The sequence below is a fragment of the Megascapheus bottae genome, chromosome 5, assembly GCF_031878675.1.
Source record: "Megascapheus bottae isolate mThoBot1 chromosome 5, mThoBot2.hap1, whole genome shotgun sequence".
NCBI lineage: Eukaryota > Metazoa > Chordata > Mammalia > Rodentia > Geomyidae > Megascapheus > Megascapheus bottae.
The window spans coordinates 794,713-815,175 of NC_143513.1; the positions used below are offsets into that span (position 1 = coordinate 794,713).

Consider the following 20,463-nt stretch of genomic DNA (forward strand, 5'->3'; position numbering starts at 1 on the left):
AAATACACAAAAATATACATACCGTTTGACCAGTAATTCCACTTCTATCCTAAGGAAGTAATTAAGATATAGTTATAAAGTTGTTGATGCCAGCTTTATGTAGCAAAACATTGGATGCCTTTTAAAATCAAATTCCAGCTGAATGCTGGTGTAGCTTATGCCTGTAATCCTACCTACTCCAGAAGCTAAGATTTGAGGACCACAGTGCAAAACAGCCCAGGCAGGAAAGGCTGTGAGACTCTTACCACCCAAACTGAAAAGTGGTGCTGTGGCTCAAAGTGGTAGAATGCTAGCCTTGAGCAAAAGAGCTCAGGGACAGCACCTAGGCCCTGAGTTCAAGCACGACAAGTAATAAAAAAATTAATTAACATCAAAGTTCACAAACAGAATCATGTTCTTACTTGGCAGACATTACAAAATATAGATCTCTTTATGAACAAAATAGGTTTAAATAAAGCATTATGGAGATACATTAGTGATATACTAATCAGTGAAGGAAAATTACAAAACAACACATATATTATAATTTCGATATTATAAAACTGTGTGTATTAATCTACAGGCCTATATAGAGCAATCTAGAATGAAGTCATCAAAAGTTAGTACGGAACTAGCTGTGGTAGCACACACTTATAATCCTAATGCTCAAGAGGCTAAGGGAGCAGGATCATAATGTCTAGACCAGTAAGAGACTTAACTACACAGCAAGACCCTATCCCAAAACACAACAAAACCTGGGCACTAGTTGCTCATGCTTCTAATCCTAGCTGTTTGTAATCCTAGCTTCTTATAAGGAGACTGAGATATGAGGATCATGGTTCAAAGCCTTCCCAGACAGGAAAGTCCATGAGACACTATTTATTTACTTCTTTATTGCCAGTCCTGGAGCTTGATTGAACTCAGAGCCTGGGTACTGTCCCTGGGTTGTTGTTTTTTGTTTTTTGTTTTTTTTTGCTTAAAGCTACCACCTGAGCCACAGTGCCACTTCAGACTTTCTGTTTATGTGGTACTGAGGAACAAATCCCAGGACTTCATGTATGCTAGGCTAGCACTCTACCACTAGGCCACATTCCCAGCTGCTATGAAATTCTTATCTCCAATTAACTACAAGAAACCAGAAGTGGCACAGAGGGTCAAAGTAGTAGAATGCTAGCCTTGAGCAAAATTGTTTAGGGATAGCACCCAGGCTGAGTTCAAGCTCCATGAGCAACAACAACAACAATAAGAAAGTTAATAGTGTAGGCAACAAGCATAATCCTGCGTGTGTGTGTTACTGAGGATGAAGCTTAGGGTCTCACACATGCTAAGTTAATGCCCTTACCACTGAGGTATATTCTTTGACGTACATTTGAGAAAGTTTAACTACAAATAAACCGTATGGTGGTCCACATCAGTCTAACATCTACCATAATCAACCTAGGCAGGAGAATCTGGAATTCCAGGCCAGCCTGGACAACACAGCAAGTCCTTTTCCCAAAACAAAACAAAAACAAAACCACAAAATGGTATTTGATGTATTGCAGAAATGGGTAAATATGTTGATCTTTCAGAAAACAGGGATCTCACTGTGGAAGTATGGGCATATACGTATGGGATAGAGCCATGGGCCAGTGGCTCATGCCTGTAATCCTAGCTACTCAGGAGCCTGAAATCTGAGGATCATAGTTAAAAGCCAGCCAGAAGTCCCTGAAACTCTTATCTCCAGTTAACCACCAGAAAACCGAAATTGGTACTGTGGCTTCAAGTGGTAGAGTGCTAGCATTCAGCTGAAGAGCTCAGGGACAGAGCCCAGGCTCAGAGTTCAAGCCCCATAACCAACAAAATAAAATAAAATAATAAATATGGGGCAGAACTGGTATGAACTGGCATGTCTACATATGTGCTTGAGTAGAACACACGTATGTGTGCCTAGTTCTAGGTATAAATGTCAATATGCACTTCCATTTCCTAACTTTCTTCACCAAGGACAACAAGCAAAGACACAGCAATAGCAACATATACACCTTGTACCAGTAAGGTCAGTAAGGATTCATCGGAGATGTTGGCTGATGTGGGCTGATGTGTTGGCTGAGGTGGGGTAAGGAAAGAACAAGAAAGCTTTACCATCTTAGTTCACAAAGTTAAGAATTGCTCTGAGAGGACCTGGAGCATGCTACAGGATTCAGGGGGCTCAAGGGGCCAAATCTAGGACACTTTGAACATGAATATATTACAGTAATTAAGACCATGGAAAAATAAAATAGTCTACAGAGATAATAAGTAGGCAAACAAATGCAGAAAGACACTTGCTTAGAAAAGAATGTTAATAGGTAGGCACTGTAATCCTATCTACTCAGGAGGCAGAGATCTGAGGATCCCAGTTCAAAGTCACCCCTAGGTGAGAAAGCCTGTGATACTCTTATCTCTAATAAACTACTCAAAAAACCCCAAACAAACAAACAAACAAAAAAAACAGAAGTAGTATTGTACTCAAGTGCCAGAGAACTAGCCTTGAGTAAAAGAAGCTCAGAGACAGCACTTGGGCCCTGAGTTCAAGCTACAGTGTTTTTCAACTACCATAACCAAGACTGTCTCAAACATGAGCAAATGTTAACAAATGCTAACTCCTAAACGAAAATGTAGACAAAAAGCAAACTGCTTACTCATTTTTTTTTTTTTGGCCAGTCCTGGGGCTTGAACTCAGGGACTGTCTGTCCTTGGATATTTGTTGCATTCTGCCACTTGAGCCACAGCACCACTTCTTGTTTTTTTCTGAGTATGTAGGACCAAGGAATTGAATCCAGGGCTTCGTGCATGCTAAGCAAGCACTCTACCACTAGGCTATACTCCCAGTCCTTAATTTTTGCTGTTTTATTGCCTCCTGGTCAATGGCATTATGTTATAGTTCTAAGACTAAAACAGTTAGGAACAATTATGTTTATATGTGTCTGTATACATACATGCATACACTAAAGGGCAAAAGCACACAGAGGATAATAAAGAAGAGTGATGAAGGAGCTAAAAAGCTAACAATTCTAGCCAGGTGCCAGTGGCTCATGCCTATAATCATAGCTACTCAAGAGGCTGAGAGTTGACGATCACTGTTCAAAGCCAGCTGGGGCATGAAAGTCGGTGAGACTCATTTATTTATTTATTTTTGCCAGTTGTGGGGCTTGAACTCAGGGTCTGTCCTTGGACTTTTCTAAAGGCTAGACCTCTACCACTTGAGCCACAGCACCACTTCCAGCTTTTTCCTATGTATGTGGTACTGAGGAATCATGCATGTTACGGAAGCACTCTACCACTAGGCCAAACTCCCGGCCCCATCGGTGAGACTCTTATCTCCAATAAACTACTGAAAAATGGAAGTGGTGCTGTGGCTCAAGTGATAGAGCGCTAGCCTTGAACTGAAGAGTTCAGGGATAGGGCCTAGGCCCAGAGCAATTCTGATAGAATTCATAACAGAATATACAGGATCTTTTATATTTTCATAATTTATCCCTATGGAAATTATTTCAAAATTAAAACTTTAAGTAAGTTATAGTGGTTAGTTATCTGTCAGTAATAATGTATCATCAGTTTACCTGGTCTTATTTGAATTTTCAAATGAAGCAGGTACCAGTTTAATTGCAGAACTATAAATGATGCTGTGAGCTAGTGTCAGAATAGATGAGACAGTCCTCAAACAGTATCTTCCAAGAGTGAAATCTAAGTGTGAGCTGCAACCCAGGGCTGCAAGTCCTAAAAAGTCCCTTCAGGGCTGAAAAAACAAACAAACAAAAAAATCATGAAGCTGTTCTTTAACCTACACTCCTCAGCAGGAAAGGTTCATGTTAATCAAATCTGCCTTCCCAGAAGGAACTTTAGCTATTATCCCAGCATGTTCCCTGGGGTCTCCTCCTCTGTCCTGGGACTTCTGCCACCATCTGAGGCCAATTCCTGTAACAAGTGTTTCTGTGCTCACGACACCAAGGAGACTAAGCAACTTTCTGGCTCCCTCTGACCCTAATGCTAATAAAAACAGTTTTTCATTGCCTCCTCTCCACTTTTCTGCAAAGAACATATTACATTGAAATAAAAAATAAAATAAAATAAAAACACTGGGCCCCAGTGGCTCCATGCCTGTAATCCTAGCTACTCAGAGGCTGAGATCTGAAGATCTAGGACTGAAGCCTGCTGGGGCAGGAAACACTATTGGGACTCTTTATCGCCAATTAATCACCAAAAAACTAGAAGTGGAGCTGTGGCTCAAAGTGGTAGGGCACACTAGCCTTGAGCTGAAGAATTTGGGGATAGCACCCAGGCCCAAAGTTCAAGTCCCACAACAAAAAGAAGGAAGGAAGGAAGGAAGGAAGGAAGGAAGGAAGGAAGGAAGGAAGGGAGGGAGGGAGGGAGGGAGGGAGGGAGGGAGGGAGGGAGGGAGGGAGGGAGGGAGGGAGGGAGGGAGGAAGGAAGGAAGGAAAACTTTAAACAGTATGGGCCCAGTGGCTCACACCTGTAATCCTAGCCAGTCAGGAGACTGAGATCTGAGGATCAAAGTTCTAAGCCTGCTGGGGGGGGGGGGGGGAGCAGGAGATTTATCTCCAATTAACCACCCGAAAACCAGAAGTGACACTGTGGCTCAAGGGGTAGGGTGGTAGCCTTGTGCTGAAAAGCTCAGGGACAAAGCCCAGGCCCAGGGGTAGGGTGGTAGCCTTGAGCTGAAGTGCTCAGGGACAGTGCACAGGCCCACAGTTCAACCCCACAACAAATAAATAAATAAATCGTTCCCTAACCAACGACTGGCGGCTCATGTCTGTATTCCCATTTACAGACTGGGATAATAGCTAAGATCTGAGGATCACGGTTCAAAGCCAGCTAGAGCAAGAAAGTCTGTGTGACTTTTTTTTTTTTTTAATAAATTTTTCCTCCTTATTTATTTTGGCCAGTCTTGAGGCTTGAACTCAGGGTGTGGACACTGTCCCTGAGCCTCTCTGTGCTCAAGGCTAGCACTCTAGCACTTCAGCCACAGCACTATTTCTAGCATTTTCTATGTATGTGGTACTGAGGAATCAAACTCAGGGCTTCAAATGTGGTAGGCAAGCACTCTACAACTAAGCCACCTTCCCAGCCCTCCAATTAACTACCAGAAAACTGGAAGTGAAGCCATGGTTCAAGTGACATTGCACAAAGCTTGAGTACAAAGTTCAGGGACAGCACCCAAGCCCTGAGTTCAAGCTCTAGGACTGGCACAAAAGGGGAAGAAAAAAAAAGTTCCCTAGAGAAGCCACAGGCCTCAGGGGTCCAGAGGCCAATGACAGAAAATCCCAGACAGGGAGAGCTCAGTGGACAGGATTTTACAGCCCCGGAACTCTGCTCACAGGTATGTTTCCTGGCTAGACACACTTCAGGTAATTCCCTAGGCAGGAATTTAACTTCATCTCTTTCTATCCCACCTAAGAAAACAGCAAACAGATGACACTGGTCATCTATAAAAGTGACATGCATGCTGTCAAATTGTTCTCTTTATTCTTTCACCAACTGCTTGTAGCCAATCACAACTGAGTGATCTAAGTTGGCAGGTCAAAAGCACTTTGACACTTCTCACACTCAAGGCAGAGACAAGCTTGTGTCTAATACTCTTTTTTTTTTTTTTTGGTCAGTTCTGGGGCTTGAACTCAGGAGCTGGGCACTGTCCCTGAGCTTCTCTTACTCAAGGCTTACTCTATCACTTAAGCCACAGCACCACTTCTGGCTTTGAATTGAACCCAGGGCTTTATGCATGGTAGGCAATTACTCTACCACTAAGCCACCTTCCCAGCCCTCTAATGCTTGTTAATTTACAAGTTTATTACATACAGGATATCCTCTAATACCCGTAAAGGACAAAATTCTGTTCCTCCATCATGTTTTGGAAAACAAAGATAATACAATCCTTAGATCATCTTCCCTAAATTAACATATAAACAAACAAGTTCAAAACAAATTTTATACAGAAGTATCTGAAGAACAATAATTGGGAAAATTCTGAAAAACAACAGCAGTACCCAGGTTTGGTGGCACAAACCTGTAGTACCTCCCATCCCATCACTCCAGGCTGAAGCAGGGAGACTTTAACTCCCATTTTCTGTTCTGCATGCAGGAAATGTCCCTTTTTCTCAAGTTTCTTTTGTTATACTAAACTAAATGATTGCTAAAATTTTAAGAGAAAAAGAAGCTGAGGCAGGAGTTTAAAGCTAGCCTAGGCTACATACTGAGACCCTGCCTCAAGAACAAAACAAAATAAAACACTAATGCCAGATGAGAATGCTTAATTTAACAAATATTACAATAACCTAAGGCTACACAAGATCAAGAATGGGAGATTTCAGAGACAGGCCTAACTACAATAGAAAATTTCATCTTTGATACAAGGGCCTTTAAGTTATCTGGAGAGTCTCACTTATAACAACTTGCAAAAATAAAGGTAAATCCCTACAATTCCTTTCACCAAAACCAATACCAACTGTATGTAAAAACCAAAACATGCACTAAAATTTTTTTTGAAGGTTTCAGAGTAGGGAAAGCTTCATAAAATCAAAAGGCAAAATGACCAAATGAGCAAAAATGCCCAACACAAATGCCAGGGTTTCATTTTCTTTTAAAAATCAACAGATCACCAGGCACAGTAGCTCATGATTATAATCCTAGCTACTCAGGATGCTGAGATCTGAGGATCAAGGGTCAAAGCTAGCCCGGGCACAAAAGGACCTGAAACTTTTTTTTTTTAAGATTTCTTTTTTTTTTATTATTGTAATTAGTAAAAGGGTTACATGATATTTGCCAGATAGAAGGTGCATTAATTCACATACATTGATACCCTTTCACATGTCTTGGTACCCGTTTCCCTCCCCCCCCCACACCCCCCACCCGTCTTGGTTTTCCCCCCTTCCCTATCAAATTTCAAATATCCAAATACAAATAAATTCAATATATCAGATAACAAAGTGAGATACTATACCAATATGAGATAACCAAGGGACAGCAAAGGAGATGAGAGACAACATAGTACATTAAGGACAACAATCATTCATTATATGGCTTTTGTTTCACTATCCTGGAGGTCCTTTCAATTAGCTTCACATTATATGTCAAAAGGACCTGAAACTCTTATCTCCAATCAACCTCTAGAAAACGGAAGTGGCTCAAGGGTAGGGAGGGTAGGGCGGTAGCCTTGAGCTTAAGAGCTCAAGGACAACACTCAGGCCAAGGGGTAAGGCAGTAGCCTTGAGCTCTTGCTCAGGGATAGCACCCAGGCAAAGAGTTCAAGCCCCATGACCGACAAAATTAATAATAATAATAAAGTACATATGTCCAGGCACAGTGGCTCACACCTGTAATCCTATCTAATCAGGAGGCTGAGATCTGAGGATTGAAGTTCAAAGCCAGCCTGGGCACTAAAAAATCTGTGAGACTCATCTCCAATTAACACCAGAAAACTGGAGTGGCTCAAGTCTCAGTGATAATACCCAGGCCCAGAGTTCAAGTCCCATAACCGACAAAAATATATATAGATATACATATGGGCTTAAAGGAAAACAAAGTAATTAGTAAGTTTTCTTCATTCTCTGTATGTTTCTCTTTTTTGATCCTGAGCCTAGAACTTAGTGCCTGGGTGCTGTCTCTGAACTTTTTCATTAAAGCCCAAGAGTAACACTCCACCACTTGAGCAAAAATCTGGCTTCCAACATTTAGTATCAGGATATAGAGGCTGTAATTCTACCTACTCAGGAAGCTGAGATCTGAGGACTGCAATTCAAAGCCAGCCTGGGAAAGGAAAGTCCATGAGACTTTTACCTCTAACCACCAAAAAAGCCAGAAGTGGAGCTGTGGCTCAAGTAATAGAGTACTAGCCTTAAGCAGAAAAGCTCAGGGACAGTGCCCAGACCTTGAGTTTAAGCCCCAGTATGTCTACACATGCATGCATACACACATACATACAATACATACACACACACACATTTTAGCCACAATTTCACACATTTGTTGGAAACAAATCTCTGAAAGTAAGGGATTACTGACACCAGTAATTTAAGAGTGGTAATTTAGAGGAACCTGGATTAAATTTATTTTGTTATATACTCTTTGTTATTTATATTATCTGCTATTATAAGCAAAAAAGTATACATTTTGCAGCAAAAACCCAGGTTTCTAAAAGAAACTTAAGGAATTGTACCTAGTTCACAGTTGGAAATAAAAATAGACATTTAAATGGATGGCAATAGCACCTTTAGAATCTGAGGAACCCAGGAGTGGTTACAGTGCAAGGTTTGAACTCTGGGTGTGGGTGCCGTCTCTGAGTTCTTCAGCTCAAGGCTACTGCCCTACCCCTGGAGCCACAGCACCTTCTGTTTCCTAGTGGTTAATTGGAGATAAGAGCTCAGGTTCTTTAGTGCCGGGGCAGGCTTTGAACTGTAATCCTCAGAGCTCAGGCTCCTCAGTAGCTACGATTACAGGCATGAGCCACCACACCCAGCTTGCAGGCCTTTATCTTAGGTTTGGGAAAATTAGGTAGGAGAATTTATCTTCCTCAAACACCACACCCCACCAAAAACTAAGGACTGATTCTAGGAAAATACAAGCTACCTCCAACAGGGTATACCCAGGGAACACAAGGACAATCAGAAGCACACCAATGAATCATAGACCAACAGTTATAAAGCCACAAATATGGACGTGACAATGCACCAAATGTTTTGTAATTAACAGAGATGGACTACAGAACCTAAGGAAATCACAACACTGAAAGAACAGAGAGGACACTGACAGGCAGGACACACTGCCATGATGCAGTGTGGAAAGCCAGGCAAGAGCAAAAACAAGATGATGGGAGTGGGGGCTGTTCAGGAGACAGCAGATGGTGGCAGGTGGGTGAGCTCTGTCTCCTGTCCCTCTACCTCCTCCACACTGCTGTCACAAGGATTCTCCCAGAGCTCTAACACAATGGTATTCACTGGAAACATCCCCAGAAAGTGGTAAGCAGTGAGTCCAGCCTTCTCAATTCTTGAGTCCACAGTGGACTGTGGGTCATTTCTCAAACATCTTTTAGCACAATGTACAGCACACTCATAAGTTCCTTCAAAATGGTCAAGATATCCAGGGCACTCGTGGCTCACACCTTTAATCCTAGCAATCCAGAAGGCTGAGATCTGAGGATCATGGTTCAAAGCCAGCCCAGGCAGTGAAGTCCATGAGACTCTTATCTCCAATTAACCACCAGAAAGTCAGAAGTAGCACTGTGGCTCAAAGTTATAGAGTGCCAGCTTTGTGCAAAAAAGCTTAAGGGCAACACCCAGGCCTTGAGTTCAAGCCCCATGACCAAAAAAACAAAAAACAAAAAAAAACTTCTCTCCTATCTCATGAAGGTTGTCACTTAGTGAAGAATTTCAGATTTGGAGACTCTATGAATAGTACAGAATCACTACTCCACTCAATAGCAGAATTTGTTCCTGCAAATCACCTAAGGGACAGGACTCACATCTCTCTCCTTGGCTAGACTCTCCAGTCCCAGAGAAACCTGTAAGAGGGGACACCTGGGAAGTAGGTCTGGAGATATGTACAGTTGAGATTTGTGCAAACCATAATAAGCTTAGTGTGAGTTTCCCCATAAAGTAAAATGAAGTATACAAAAGGTTTTATTACCTCAGATTTGCAATAAATAGTGCTTAGAAAATTATTACCACAGACTGCAGCTTTGCAGTCTCTGACAACTAGAGCCTGAAGTGTCAAATGCCACTACTTCTGGCTGGCTTAGGAATTACCAACCCAAATTAAGTTCTCTGATCTATATCTACAAAGCAATGTGCTTAAGACACCACATGTACCATGACTTCTAATATGTCTCCTGGAAGCACTGCACATGTTGCTGCCGCGATTCCCTGACTTATACTTTCCTGACAAATGGGGCAGGAATACAGAGAGGACCTTGGACCCCGTAGGTCAACTGACTTACGAAATCAAAGTCCTGGGCACTCAGCTGGAAATGAAAAGGCCTGACCCAGGAAGTGACCTGGCTGCAGTCCACAAGTCTAGGCTCAAATTCAGCCTGCTTCACTCAGGCCCCTGTATTGAGCCAAATCACAGCACTACCCAATTCAGGTCTCTCTTGATGAGAGACACAACTTCCACATCTGCACCCCCTATACCTTGTAAAGCCCGGGTGAACTGTAAAGATGTACAGCCTGGATTGCTACCAACTGGGTGTAAAGCCCTCTGAATGGCGGGCAACAGACCAAAAAAAAAAAAAATTACCAACTAAAATGGTCTTGTGACTAATTTTCCACCTCTGTAAAAATGAAGATGTGGGATTAATGCTGTCATTTTTCGGTTTTCATGCCTAGTAAAAGGTTCAAATAAAAAGAAAATGTGTGGGGTTGGATTTCCGCAAGTAGGAAAAATTTTACAGTAAAGTATGTGTCACTATTATTCCCTAAAGAATATTTTAAATCAAAAAATATAGAAAGGAGGTAATGTCAGGCACTTACAGAAGGCCCACGGGCAAGGGCAGGGCCGAGCCGAGCCCAGGTGCGGAAGGGCTCCGGTCGGCCCGGGCGGCGGGGCCTGACGTTCTGGGGCTCCAACGACCGACCGTGAGACCCAGCATCAACTTGCAACGCAATCACGTTCAAACGCCAGAAACCGACGCCAGGCCCGGCGAACCTTCCGTAGGCCGCGGCCAGGCCTCGAGTTCTGATTTCCACCTCGACCCGATCGCCAATCCCTTTTTCCGAGCCCCGGCCAGGTGCGGCTCGGCGAACCCTCGCCTGGGTCTCCCGGACCCCCGCCCCGCCCTGCCCCGCCCCGCCTTCCAGGCCCGGCCCGCGCGCCGGCCCGCCCCGCCGCCCCGCGCCCATCCCAGTCCGCCAGCCCCCCGCAGCGTCCTCCCAAGGTCGGGGAGGCCGTGGCCGAGGGGCCGGGCGGGGTGGCCACGGGTCGCAGCCAGGTCTGGGGCGGGCGGACAGGGGCGGGGGGAGGGGGCGGCGCGGCGGGCGATCCGGTGCGGTGGCAGAGCAGCCCGGCGCGGACTCACCCCGGCGACGCCATGAGCGCGGCGGACTCGGCGCTCCCGCCTCCTCCGCTGCTGGCGCACCACGGCACGGCGCCGGGGAGGGGCCTCGCCGCCCCGCCGCCCCGCCGCCCCGCCGCCCCGCCGCCCCTCGACCCTGCCCAGCTTCAGGCGAGGCGCGTCCGGCAGTCGAGTCCCTGCGGGGCGGAGGCCGGAGCCCCGCCGGAGCCGCGAGCAGAGCGCCCACCCCCGTTCCCTCCGGGAAGGCAGTGTCTCCGTGGCGGGCCTGGGAAAGGACTGCCCGTCACGTCTCCCTCTGGACGCGGCACGGCGGACGACCGTGTTGCCCGCACCCGTAAACAAGCCCCAGCCCGGGGGCGGGACGCGCCGGCCGCCCGCAGGCCGGGCATTTCCGTGAGCCTCACTTTTGAGAAACAAACCATCTCTTCTGGTGGAAAATGCCTCCTCAGACCTCTGGCCGTGTAAACTGGAGCATTTTTGCGTTGTCATCTGGAGTAATATGAATAATGTTGGAGTCTTTAACTCATCTCCTGCAGGGAGTGGGGAGCAAGAAGTTTCTTTTTTTTTCTATTCCTACTTTATCCCTGTTATATTAAAAATCCTTGCTAAACTTTAAAAATGTTTTCACTGAGAACAAAACCACAAAGCAGCGATTGAAAGCGTTAGTCTGCAACCAGAGCTATCTGAGTTGGAATCTAGGTTCCACCAATTAACCAGATATAGGAGCTCAGGTAAAACAGAAGCTCTTCGGGCCACAGTTCCTCTTTCGGAAAATGAGGCTAACAAGTCCAGTCCCTACAAGGATTACAATGAGCTAGTATTTGTAAAGGGACCAACGCAGTTCTCCGGTACACTGCCCCTTTCCATCTAGAAAGAACCCATTCAACGCGGTTTCCTTGTCCTCTTAATAAAGAGGAAGTTATCAATTCCTGTCTAATTGCAGAAGACACTGCTCCACAAACTGTACATTGAAAATTTTTTGTACAATCACTTAAAGATAATTTTTAATTAATTTTTTTTAAAGTTGATAAAGGGGGCCAGGAGTTTGGCCTAGTGGTAGAGTGCTTGCCTAGCATGCACGAAGACCCAGGTTCAATTCCTTGGTACCACATACATAGAAAAAAAGCCAGAAAGGGTGCTGAGGCTTCAAGTGGTAGAGCTCTACTCTAGTCTTGAAAAAGTCCAAGGACAGTGCTCAGGCCCTGAGCTCAAGCCCAGGACTGGCCAAAAAAAAAAAAAAAAAAAAAAAAGTTGATAAAGGAGCCGGGCATGGTGGCTAACGCCTGTAATCCTAGCTACTCAGGAAAACGGGAAAGGGGGCTTGGCTCAAGGGTAGCCAAGCCTCATGACCCACAAAAAAAATAAATAAAAGCTGATAAAGGGATAGGAACTTTAGTAGGGCTCCAACTAAGTACAAGTCCAAATCCAAGAGAGTTCAGAGAGTGGGCAATCAAACCGTTGATTCAAAGCAACAGTGATTACCGATGTATTTTCCCCGTGTCTGGGCGGGGGAAGGAAGTAAGGAGTTTCACTATTGTAACTCAAACTCAAAATCCAGCCATGGGGAAGGGGTTAGAGAGAGTTGGAGAATCACACTCAGGGCTCTGTTTGTTGCCTGCTGAGCAAGCACTGTCTCAATGAACAACATTCCCTGCTTGGCTCAGATTTCACTTTCTATTTACTACTACTAGGGCTTGAACTCAGGACCAAATGCTGTTGCTCATGGCTGACCACTTGAGCCACACCTCTGTATCCCATATTTTGCAGATTAATTGGAGATAAGAGGTTCTCAGATTTGCCTGTGCAGGCTGGCCTCAAGTCAAGACCCTCAAATCTCAGACTCCAGAGTATATTGAGCCACCAGCACCAGTTTATTTATACATAAATAAACTTTCATAGGGAAGTAACTGAGTGGTCTATTATGTACAAAACTCTGGTTCAATCTACACTGAAAAAAAAATTACCACTAATTAAATAAAAAGCTTACCAGTTATAAAAAAAAAAATAGGCAATTGTGGAGCACCAGAGTGGCCTACTTGATAGTATGCTTGCCTACCATGCATGAAGCTCTGGGTTCAATTCGTCTGTATCACATACCCACAAAAATGTCGAAGTGGTGCTGTGGCTTGAGTGGTAGAACAGTAGCCTTGAGAAAGTGCAAGGACTGTGCTCAGGTCCCGAGTTTATGCCCCAGGACTGGAAAAAGGGAAAAAGAAAAAAAATTAGGCAATTCAAGTTGACTGAAATTTTATCTCCTTCAACACAGATTTTAGCATTCCACTGCATGGTAAAATGCATCTGTGCCTATTCTTAGGCACATACTTTGCAGACAGTTATTTCATTATAATAATAATTTTTAAAATGGGCAATAAGGATCTAGTTAACCAAAATGCCTTATACTTATACATAATTTCCTCAAAGTTTCTAGGATTTGAATTTATTTTCATTAGCATACATTGTTGCACAAGAGGGAGTTCACTGTAGCATTTCCATAAAGTTCATACAATGTATCTCAACCCCCCCTTTTATTTTTTTAGCAGCATACTAATTAGTTATACAGGGAGGGATTTCATTGTGACATTTTCCACTCAGTATACAATGTATTCCATTCAATCTCACCTCTATCCTTCCTAAAACAATGCCAATTGATTTCAGTTATGCAATTTCCATATATACAAATCATCTACCTCACCTTGCAACCAGTACACACTCATCAGAGCCTGTTTGTCTTCCCCTGCCCTCAGCCATATTGATGTGCAGCTTTCAATGAACCTCATACTCTATAATTCTTCCCCATTGCATTCCCCACTTCTTTAACAATTTCAGCAGGTTTCATTCTTTCATACATGCAAATAAGCTACATGACCATATTCAATCTCTCATCTCATCCTTTCCCCTCAACAGAGTTTCATGAAATGAGTTGAGAAATTTCTCCTAGTCCTAGGAGACATTTCTGTACGTGTGTGCAAGTCTTGGGTGCTGAGTCTGAGCTTTTTTCCCCTCAAGGCAAGCACTTTATCACTTGAGGCACACCCCTACTTCTAGCTTTTTAGCTTTTTAATTGGAGATGAATCTCTTGGAGTTTCTTACACGGGCTAGCTCAAAGTACTATCCTCAGAGGTGCATGGCTTAGAATTGATTCTGATTTTTTTTGCCAGTCCTGGGGCTTGAACTGAGGGACTGGGCACTCCTTGAGCTTTTGCTAGCACTCAGGGTCACTTCTGTTTATGTGGTACTGAGGAATCCAACCCAGGGCTTCATGCATGCTAGGCAAGCACTCTACCACTAAGCCCAGAAATGATTCTGTGACGTTAGGCAAAGGGCTGGATTTGTAGCTCTGAGGTAAGTCATTTGCCTAGCATATGCAAAAACCCTGGGTCCAATCCCTAGTATTGGGGAGGGTGAGAGGAGTAGTTAGGTAAAACTCCTCACTGAAAACATTTAGATCCTTTGTATAAGGTTTTGTTGTTGTTTTTGCCAATCCTGGGGCTTTGAAGTCAGGGCCTGAGCACTGCCATGAGCACTTTTGCTCAAGGCTAGTGCTCTGCCACTCAAGCCACAGCACCACTTCCAGCTTTTTCTGAGTATGTGGTACCAAGGAATTGAACCTAGGGCTTCATGCATGCTAGGCAAGCACTCTACCACTGGACACACTCTTGGCCCTGTATACATTTTTTAAATTAAAATTCCAATTTAATACTGTAGGGGTCAGACACAGTGGTACATGTTCGTATTCCCCTACCAGAAGGCTGAAGCAAGAGGATCACAAATTTGAGGCCAGTCTGGGCTATTATGAGATCATGTCTTAAATCATTAAAAAAAAAAAAAAGTTGGGCCAGGAGCATGGCCTAGCGATAGAGTCCTTGCCTAGCAAGCATGAAGCCCTGAGTTGGATTCCTCAGTACCACATATACAGAAAACGGCAGAAGTGTTGCTATGGCTCAAGTGGTAGAGCACTAGCCTTGAGAAAAGCCCAAGGACAGTGTTGTGGCTCTGAGTTAAGCTCCAGGACTGGCAAAAAAAAAAAAAAAAAAAAAAAGTTACAGGACCGAACCCATTTCACTTATCACATTTTTGTGGGTGGAATTATTTGTTTATCCTATATATTTTTTGTGTATGTGGGTCAGTGCTGGGGCTTGCACTCAATGCTTTGTACTCTCCCTTAGCTTTGCCATTTAAGGCTGGCACTCTAACACTTGAGCCATACCTCCACGTCCACCTTTTTGGTGGTAAACTAGAGAAAAAATTCTTGATTCCTTGAACTTTCCTGCCCAGCCTGGCTTCAAACCACAATCCTCAGATCTTAGCCTGCTAAGTAGCTAGGATTATAGGCATTGAACCTCAAGTCCAGCCCATTTCATTTTTATGATGACAATTTTTGTTGTCCATCTTTTCATTAACAAAATTTCGTTTCCTAGTTTCTTCTCTAATCACTTTTTATTCCTTTTTTTTTTTTTTTTTTTTGGTTGGTCGTGGGACTTGAACACTGGGCCTCAGAGTTGTCCCTGAGCTCTTTTTTTTTTTTTTTGCCAGTCCTGGGCTTGAGCTCAGGGCCTGAGCACTGTCCTTGGACTTTCTCAAGGCTAGAGCTCTACCACTTGAGCCTCAGCACCACTTCCAGCTCTTTTCTATGTATGTGGTACCAAGGAATCGAACCCGGGCCTTCGTGCATGCTAGGCAAGCACTTTAACCACTAGGCCAAACTCTCGGCCCTGTCCCTGAGCTCTTTAACTCAAGGCTACCACCTTACCCCTTGAGCCACAGCACCACTTCCAGTTCTCTGGTGGTTAATTGGACATAAGAGCCTCATGGACTTTAGTGCCCAGGATGGTTTTGAACTGCCATCCTCAGATCTCAGCCTCCTGAGTTGCTAGGATCACAAGTATGAGACACCAAGCCAAGATTGTCTATTCACTTTTATTTTTCTTTCATTTTTACCTCCCAGCATGGGGCTTGAACCCAGAGCCTTGTGTACTCTTGCCCAGCTTTTTCACTAACAGGTAGTGAGTGCTCTATCTCTTCTGCCATGCTTCCACTTCCAGCTTGTTGCTGGAAAGAAACATCTCTCAGATTTCTCTGCCCAGGCTACCTCTAAACTGTGATTCTCAGAGGTCAGCCTCCTGAGAAAGTAAGACTATAGATTCAAGACAATGGCACTGGGTTTCTTACTTTTTTGCATCATAAGGTGTGTGTGTATCTCATTATATAGTCCCAAACTGTCCCTGAACGCAACAATCCTACTTGCTATAAACATGAAGTACTATGCCTGGCCAACTCAACCACTAGGACACATTCCTGGTCCTGTATAAGATTTTTTAAATTAAAATTTCAATTTAATATTATAAGGGTCAGACACAGTGATACATGTTCATATTCCTCTACCAGAAGGCAAGAGGATCACAAATTTCTTTTCATGTTCTTTTTATATTTTTTGAGGGGGGGTGGAAATGTTGAATAAAGTCTTACAAATTAGTTTAGCATATTAATTTCTGAATTAAATCATTGGATTAAATGCTAACAGTAGGGCAACTGGGTTATCGGTATATTATTAGAATATAAAGTTTTTGTTTTTGCCAGTCCTGGCTTAAACTCAGGGTCTGAGCACTGATCTTGGGCTTTCTCAAGGCTAGAGCTCTTATCACTTGAGCCACAGCACCACTTCCAGCTTTTTCTAGGTATACAGTACTGAGGAACTGAACCTGGGTCTTTGTGTATGCTGGGCAGGCACTCTACCACTAGGCCGAACTCCTGGCCTAGATTTTAAAGTTTTACATCCATAATTTGCCCATCAACAATAACTCTCCATTGTTTTTCCGCTTCCTTGGCCCCAGACAATTATTAAGTTACCTTCTGTCTGCAGTTCTGCCTATTCCGGATGTTAAATACAGTATTGGCCTCTAGTGATGGGCTTCCTTCACTTAATATGAAATATATCTTTGTCCTTTGTCCTTATCCCTGTTCATTAACCAGCCCATTCCACCAAACCTAATAAGGTGATTCTTGGTGGAACCACAGGACAGTTTTCAGATCTGGATGCTAAAGGGTCTACCCAGTGAAATGAAGTTTGAAATTTTCAGACTCATCCATTTCCTCCAAAGTACAGAAATGAGCTGGGGATGCCAATGGCCAATGATTAATTGAATATACCTATGACTCAGAGTTAAGAAGTACAAATGGTAACCTGAGATTTGTTTCTAGTATCTAAAGGACATACTTCTGGGACTGAATCTTAATCTATGGATTCTACCTGTGTTATTAGTATAGTTAGTCCTTGAACTGAATTATAGCACTACCAGGTAGTATCATGAACTTAAAGAATCAAGGAAAGAAAATTTCCTATTTGATGTAAGAATAATATATCAGACTTAATGTAAGGTTCTCTAGGTTCATTCACTGCTGTGTTGAATTTTGTCCCTCAAAAGGATGAAACAGTACTAACTCTTAGTATCAATAGATTTAATCTCACTTGGAAAACAAGTCTTTAGAGATGATCAAGTTAACTGTCTATTAGGGTAAGGCCTAATCTAATTTTCTTTTTAATCAGTGCTGGGGATCTAAACTGAGGTACTACATACGCTAGGCAAGCACTTTACTACTGAGCTATATCCTCATCTCAAGTTGTAAGAGGCCTTTGACATTCTGGATCACTGACCTAATATCATACATAGGATTTACAGTATTTTTTCCCATTTCACAGGTTGACATCTTGTACTCTGGTATTATTTAAAGCACCAAAGTTTTAAGTTTTATGGAACAAAATTGTTATTATTTTTTTTGCCAGTCCTGGGCTTGAGCGCAGGGCCTGAGCACTGTCCTTGGACTTTCTCAAGGCTAGAGCTCTACCACTTGAGCCTCAGCACCACTTCCAGCTTTTTTCTATGTATGTGGTACCGAGGAATCGAACTCGGGTCTTCATGCATGCTAGGCAAGCACTTTAACCACTAGGCCAAACTCCCGGCCCCAAAATTGTTATTTTCATATCACATTTTGGGAGGGGACTGAAAAATTCAGGGCCCTTTATTATTTATGCAATATTTTTTCATAAAGTTATTTCAAAGTTTAAAAAATTGAACAATTACATATAAGCATAATGAAAAGTTAAAAAAAAGTACATGGAGGGCTTGGAGTGTGGACTGCTGGTAAAGTGCTTACCTAGCATTCAGGAAGCCCTGGGTTCGATTCCTTGGTACCATATACACAGAAAAGCTAGAATTGGTGCTCAAGTAGTAGAATGCTAGCCTTGAAAAAGCACACGGACAGTGTCCAGGCCCTAAGTTCAAGCCCAGGCAATACATACATATATATATATAATATATATGTGTACATATATATGTATATGTATATATATATGGACTAGAGGGATTCCAGGAGCTCACACCTGTAAACCTAGCTAGTCAGGAGCTGAGATCTGAGGCCAGGTAGGAAAGTCTATGAGACCTTTATTTACAACTAATCATAAAATCCAGAAGTGAGGGCTGGCAAATGTGGCTTAGTGCTTGAGTGCTTTGGATTTCTCAATACCAAACAGAAAAAGCCAGAAGTGGTGTTGTGGCTCAAGTAGTAAAGTGCTAGCCTTGAGTAAAAGAAGTTCAAGGATAGTGCCTGGGCCCTGAATTCAAGTCCCAGGACTGGCAAAAAAAAAAAAAAGCCAGAATTAAAGCTGTAGCTCCAGTGGTAGAGCACTAGCACTGAGAGTGAAAAAACTAATGACAGCACCCAGGCCCTGAGTTCAAGCCCCAAGACTGGCAAAAGAAAAATGACAACAAAATCCTATGGACAATAAATGGAATCCAGGGACAAGAAATGGAATTTTTCCTATCCTATTCTATAGGGTTTTTTTTCTGGATTATTCAAATGATGCAAATTCTCTGCTGAAAAATCTCAGAAATTAGTATCATTAGTAAACTTATTCTCCAAAGTAGTTTGTGAAGTTGTATGTATTAACTATCACATGAAGTTTATATTATTACATAAACATAAAAACATAAAAAAATTAAAGAGGTAGAGTCACATAAACAACATGGGAATGAATGTTCCACAGACTTAACAACGCTTCTTTGGTTTACTCATTTATTCATTCATTCATTCGAATGAGGTCTTGCTATGCTGACTTGGCTAGCATCCAGTGTACTATCCTCCTGCCTTAGTTTTCTCATTAGCTCAGACAGCCATGACCGGTAGCTGGAAATTTGTACTGTAACAATATGATACCAATGGAAGGTTGTTTTACCTGGGCCATTCAGAGGGTAATGCTTGAGCTGGCTGTGGAAGATTCTTTTTGTTTTGTTTTGTTTTTTGTTTGTTTTTTGCCAGTCCTCGGCTTGAGCTCAGGGCCTGAGCACTGTCATTGGACTTTCTCAAGGCTAGAGCTCTACCACTTGAACCACAGCACCACTTCTGGCTTTTTTTCCACCTATGTGGTACCCAGGAATTGAACTTGGGTCTTTGTGCATGCTAGGCACTCTACCACTAGGCCAAACTTCTGGCCCTGTGGAAGGTTTAAGAGAAAAAAGAAGAGGGTATACAAGAGTAGAATGAATGTAGATGGTGGAGTAATAAAAATCCTTGTCAACTAGACTGGAGGTTAGGCCAGAGGGAAAGCTTTGGGACTGTGGAAGTTTTGGAAAGGAATATAACTTGATAAGATCTACATTTTAGAGCATTGTTCATCATGTACATATTGGGAGGAATGGGAGACTGGGGAACCACAAAAACACCTGCAATTTACTGCATACCCTATCACACATGTAGATGACCACATTCTCTGGCTAGCAATCCCAGATTAAACCTCTGATTCTAGAGTAACTGCGTTAACATCTCACTTTCACGTCCCTAAGTGTCTGTCTGAGAGACAAAAGCACTACAATCATCCACAAACATAAACAGAACACCCGCAATGCTTACCCTTACTGTGAGATAGCACTAATATTGTATACTTTATTGTATCATTTTTTTAAAATGTTGGCTGCAACCGATTAAATTTTTCTTAACATACTAATTAGTTCATAGTCCCTTGCTGAAAAAAACTTCAATTCTAGATACCCCTGGGGTCTTGGGCAAAAGGGGAAAGAGAATAACTTTGGGATATGCAGATTTTAGGCTGTGGTTCTTAATCTTGGCACTGTATCAAAAACACCTGAAGTATTACCAAAAATTCAGCTGTCCAGCCCCTGCGCGTACTTTTAGGCATGCTTATCCATACGTTCATCCATACGGAAACAGAAAACGTACAGAAACCTATGGATACTTACTGGGTTGAGAACCACTACCATTCAGGTGGGCACAGGGAGCCAGTGGTGTGACACCTTGCGGGTGTCTAGTAATGTCACTATACCCAGGCCCCTGCAGAGCTGAGGCCACGGCCACAAAGACAGGCCTAGGAAGCCAGACACTGAACTGAACCGGCCCTTAACTGCGCAGGGACCTGCCGCGCGCAGCGA

General features: G+C 43.2%; 1 protein-coding gene across 8 annotated transcripts in view; it reads right to left on the minus strand.

Annotated features, from left to right (window-relative positions):
- The window catches only part of Urgcp (upregulator of cell proliferation), a 28,442-nt gene extending 8,012 nt beyond the window's left edge, over positions 1–20,430 (minus strand). For 2 of the 8 annotated variants that reach the window (XM_090332465.1, XM_090332463.1), the window contains exons 1-2: positions 20,275–20,430; positions 23–49 (exon numbers count right to left, since the gene is read on the minus strand). Coding sequence is in view for 2 of the 8 variants with exons in the window: in XM_090332461.1 (XP_090188587.1) it covers positions 23–49; positions 10,482–10,600 (146 nt within the window). In the remaining 6 variants the exon portion in view is untranslated. Of the gene's footprint in view, positions 1–22; positions 50–3,563; positions 3,734–10,481; positions 10,765–11,026; positions 11,101–13,120; positions 13,192–20,274 lie in introns of those variants that run through there. The other 6 variants (XM_090332467.1, XM_090332462.1, XM_090332468.1 and 3 more) reach the window with 6 other exon arrangements.
- Positions 20,431–20,463: the final 33 nt, after the last annotated feature.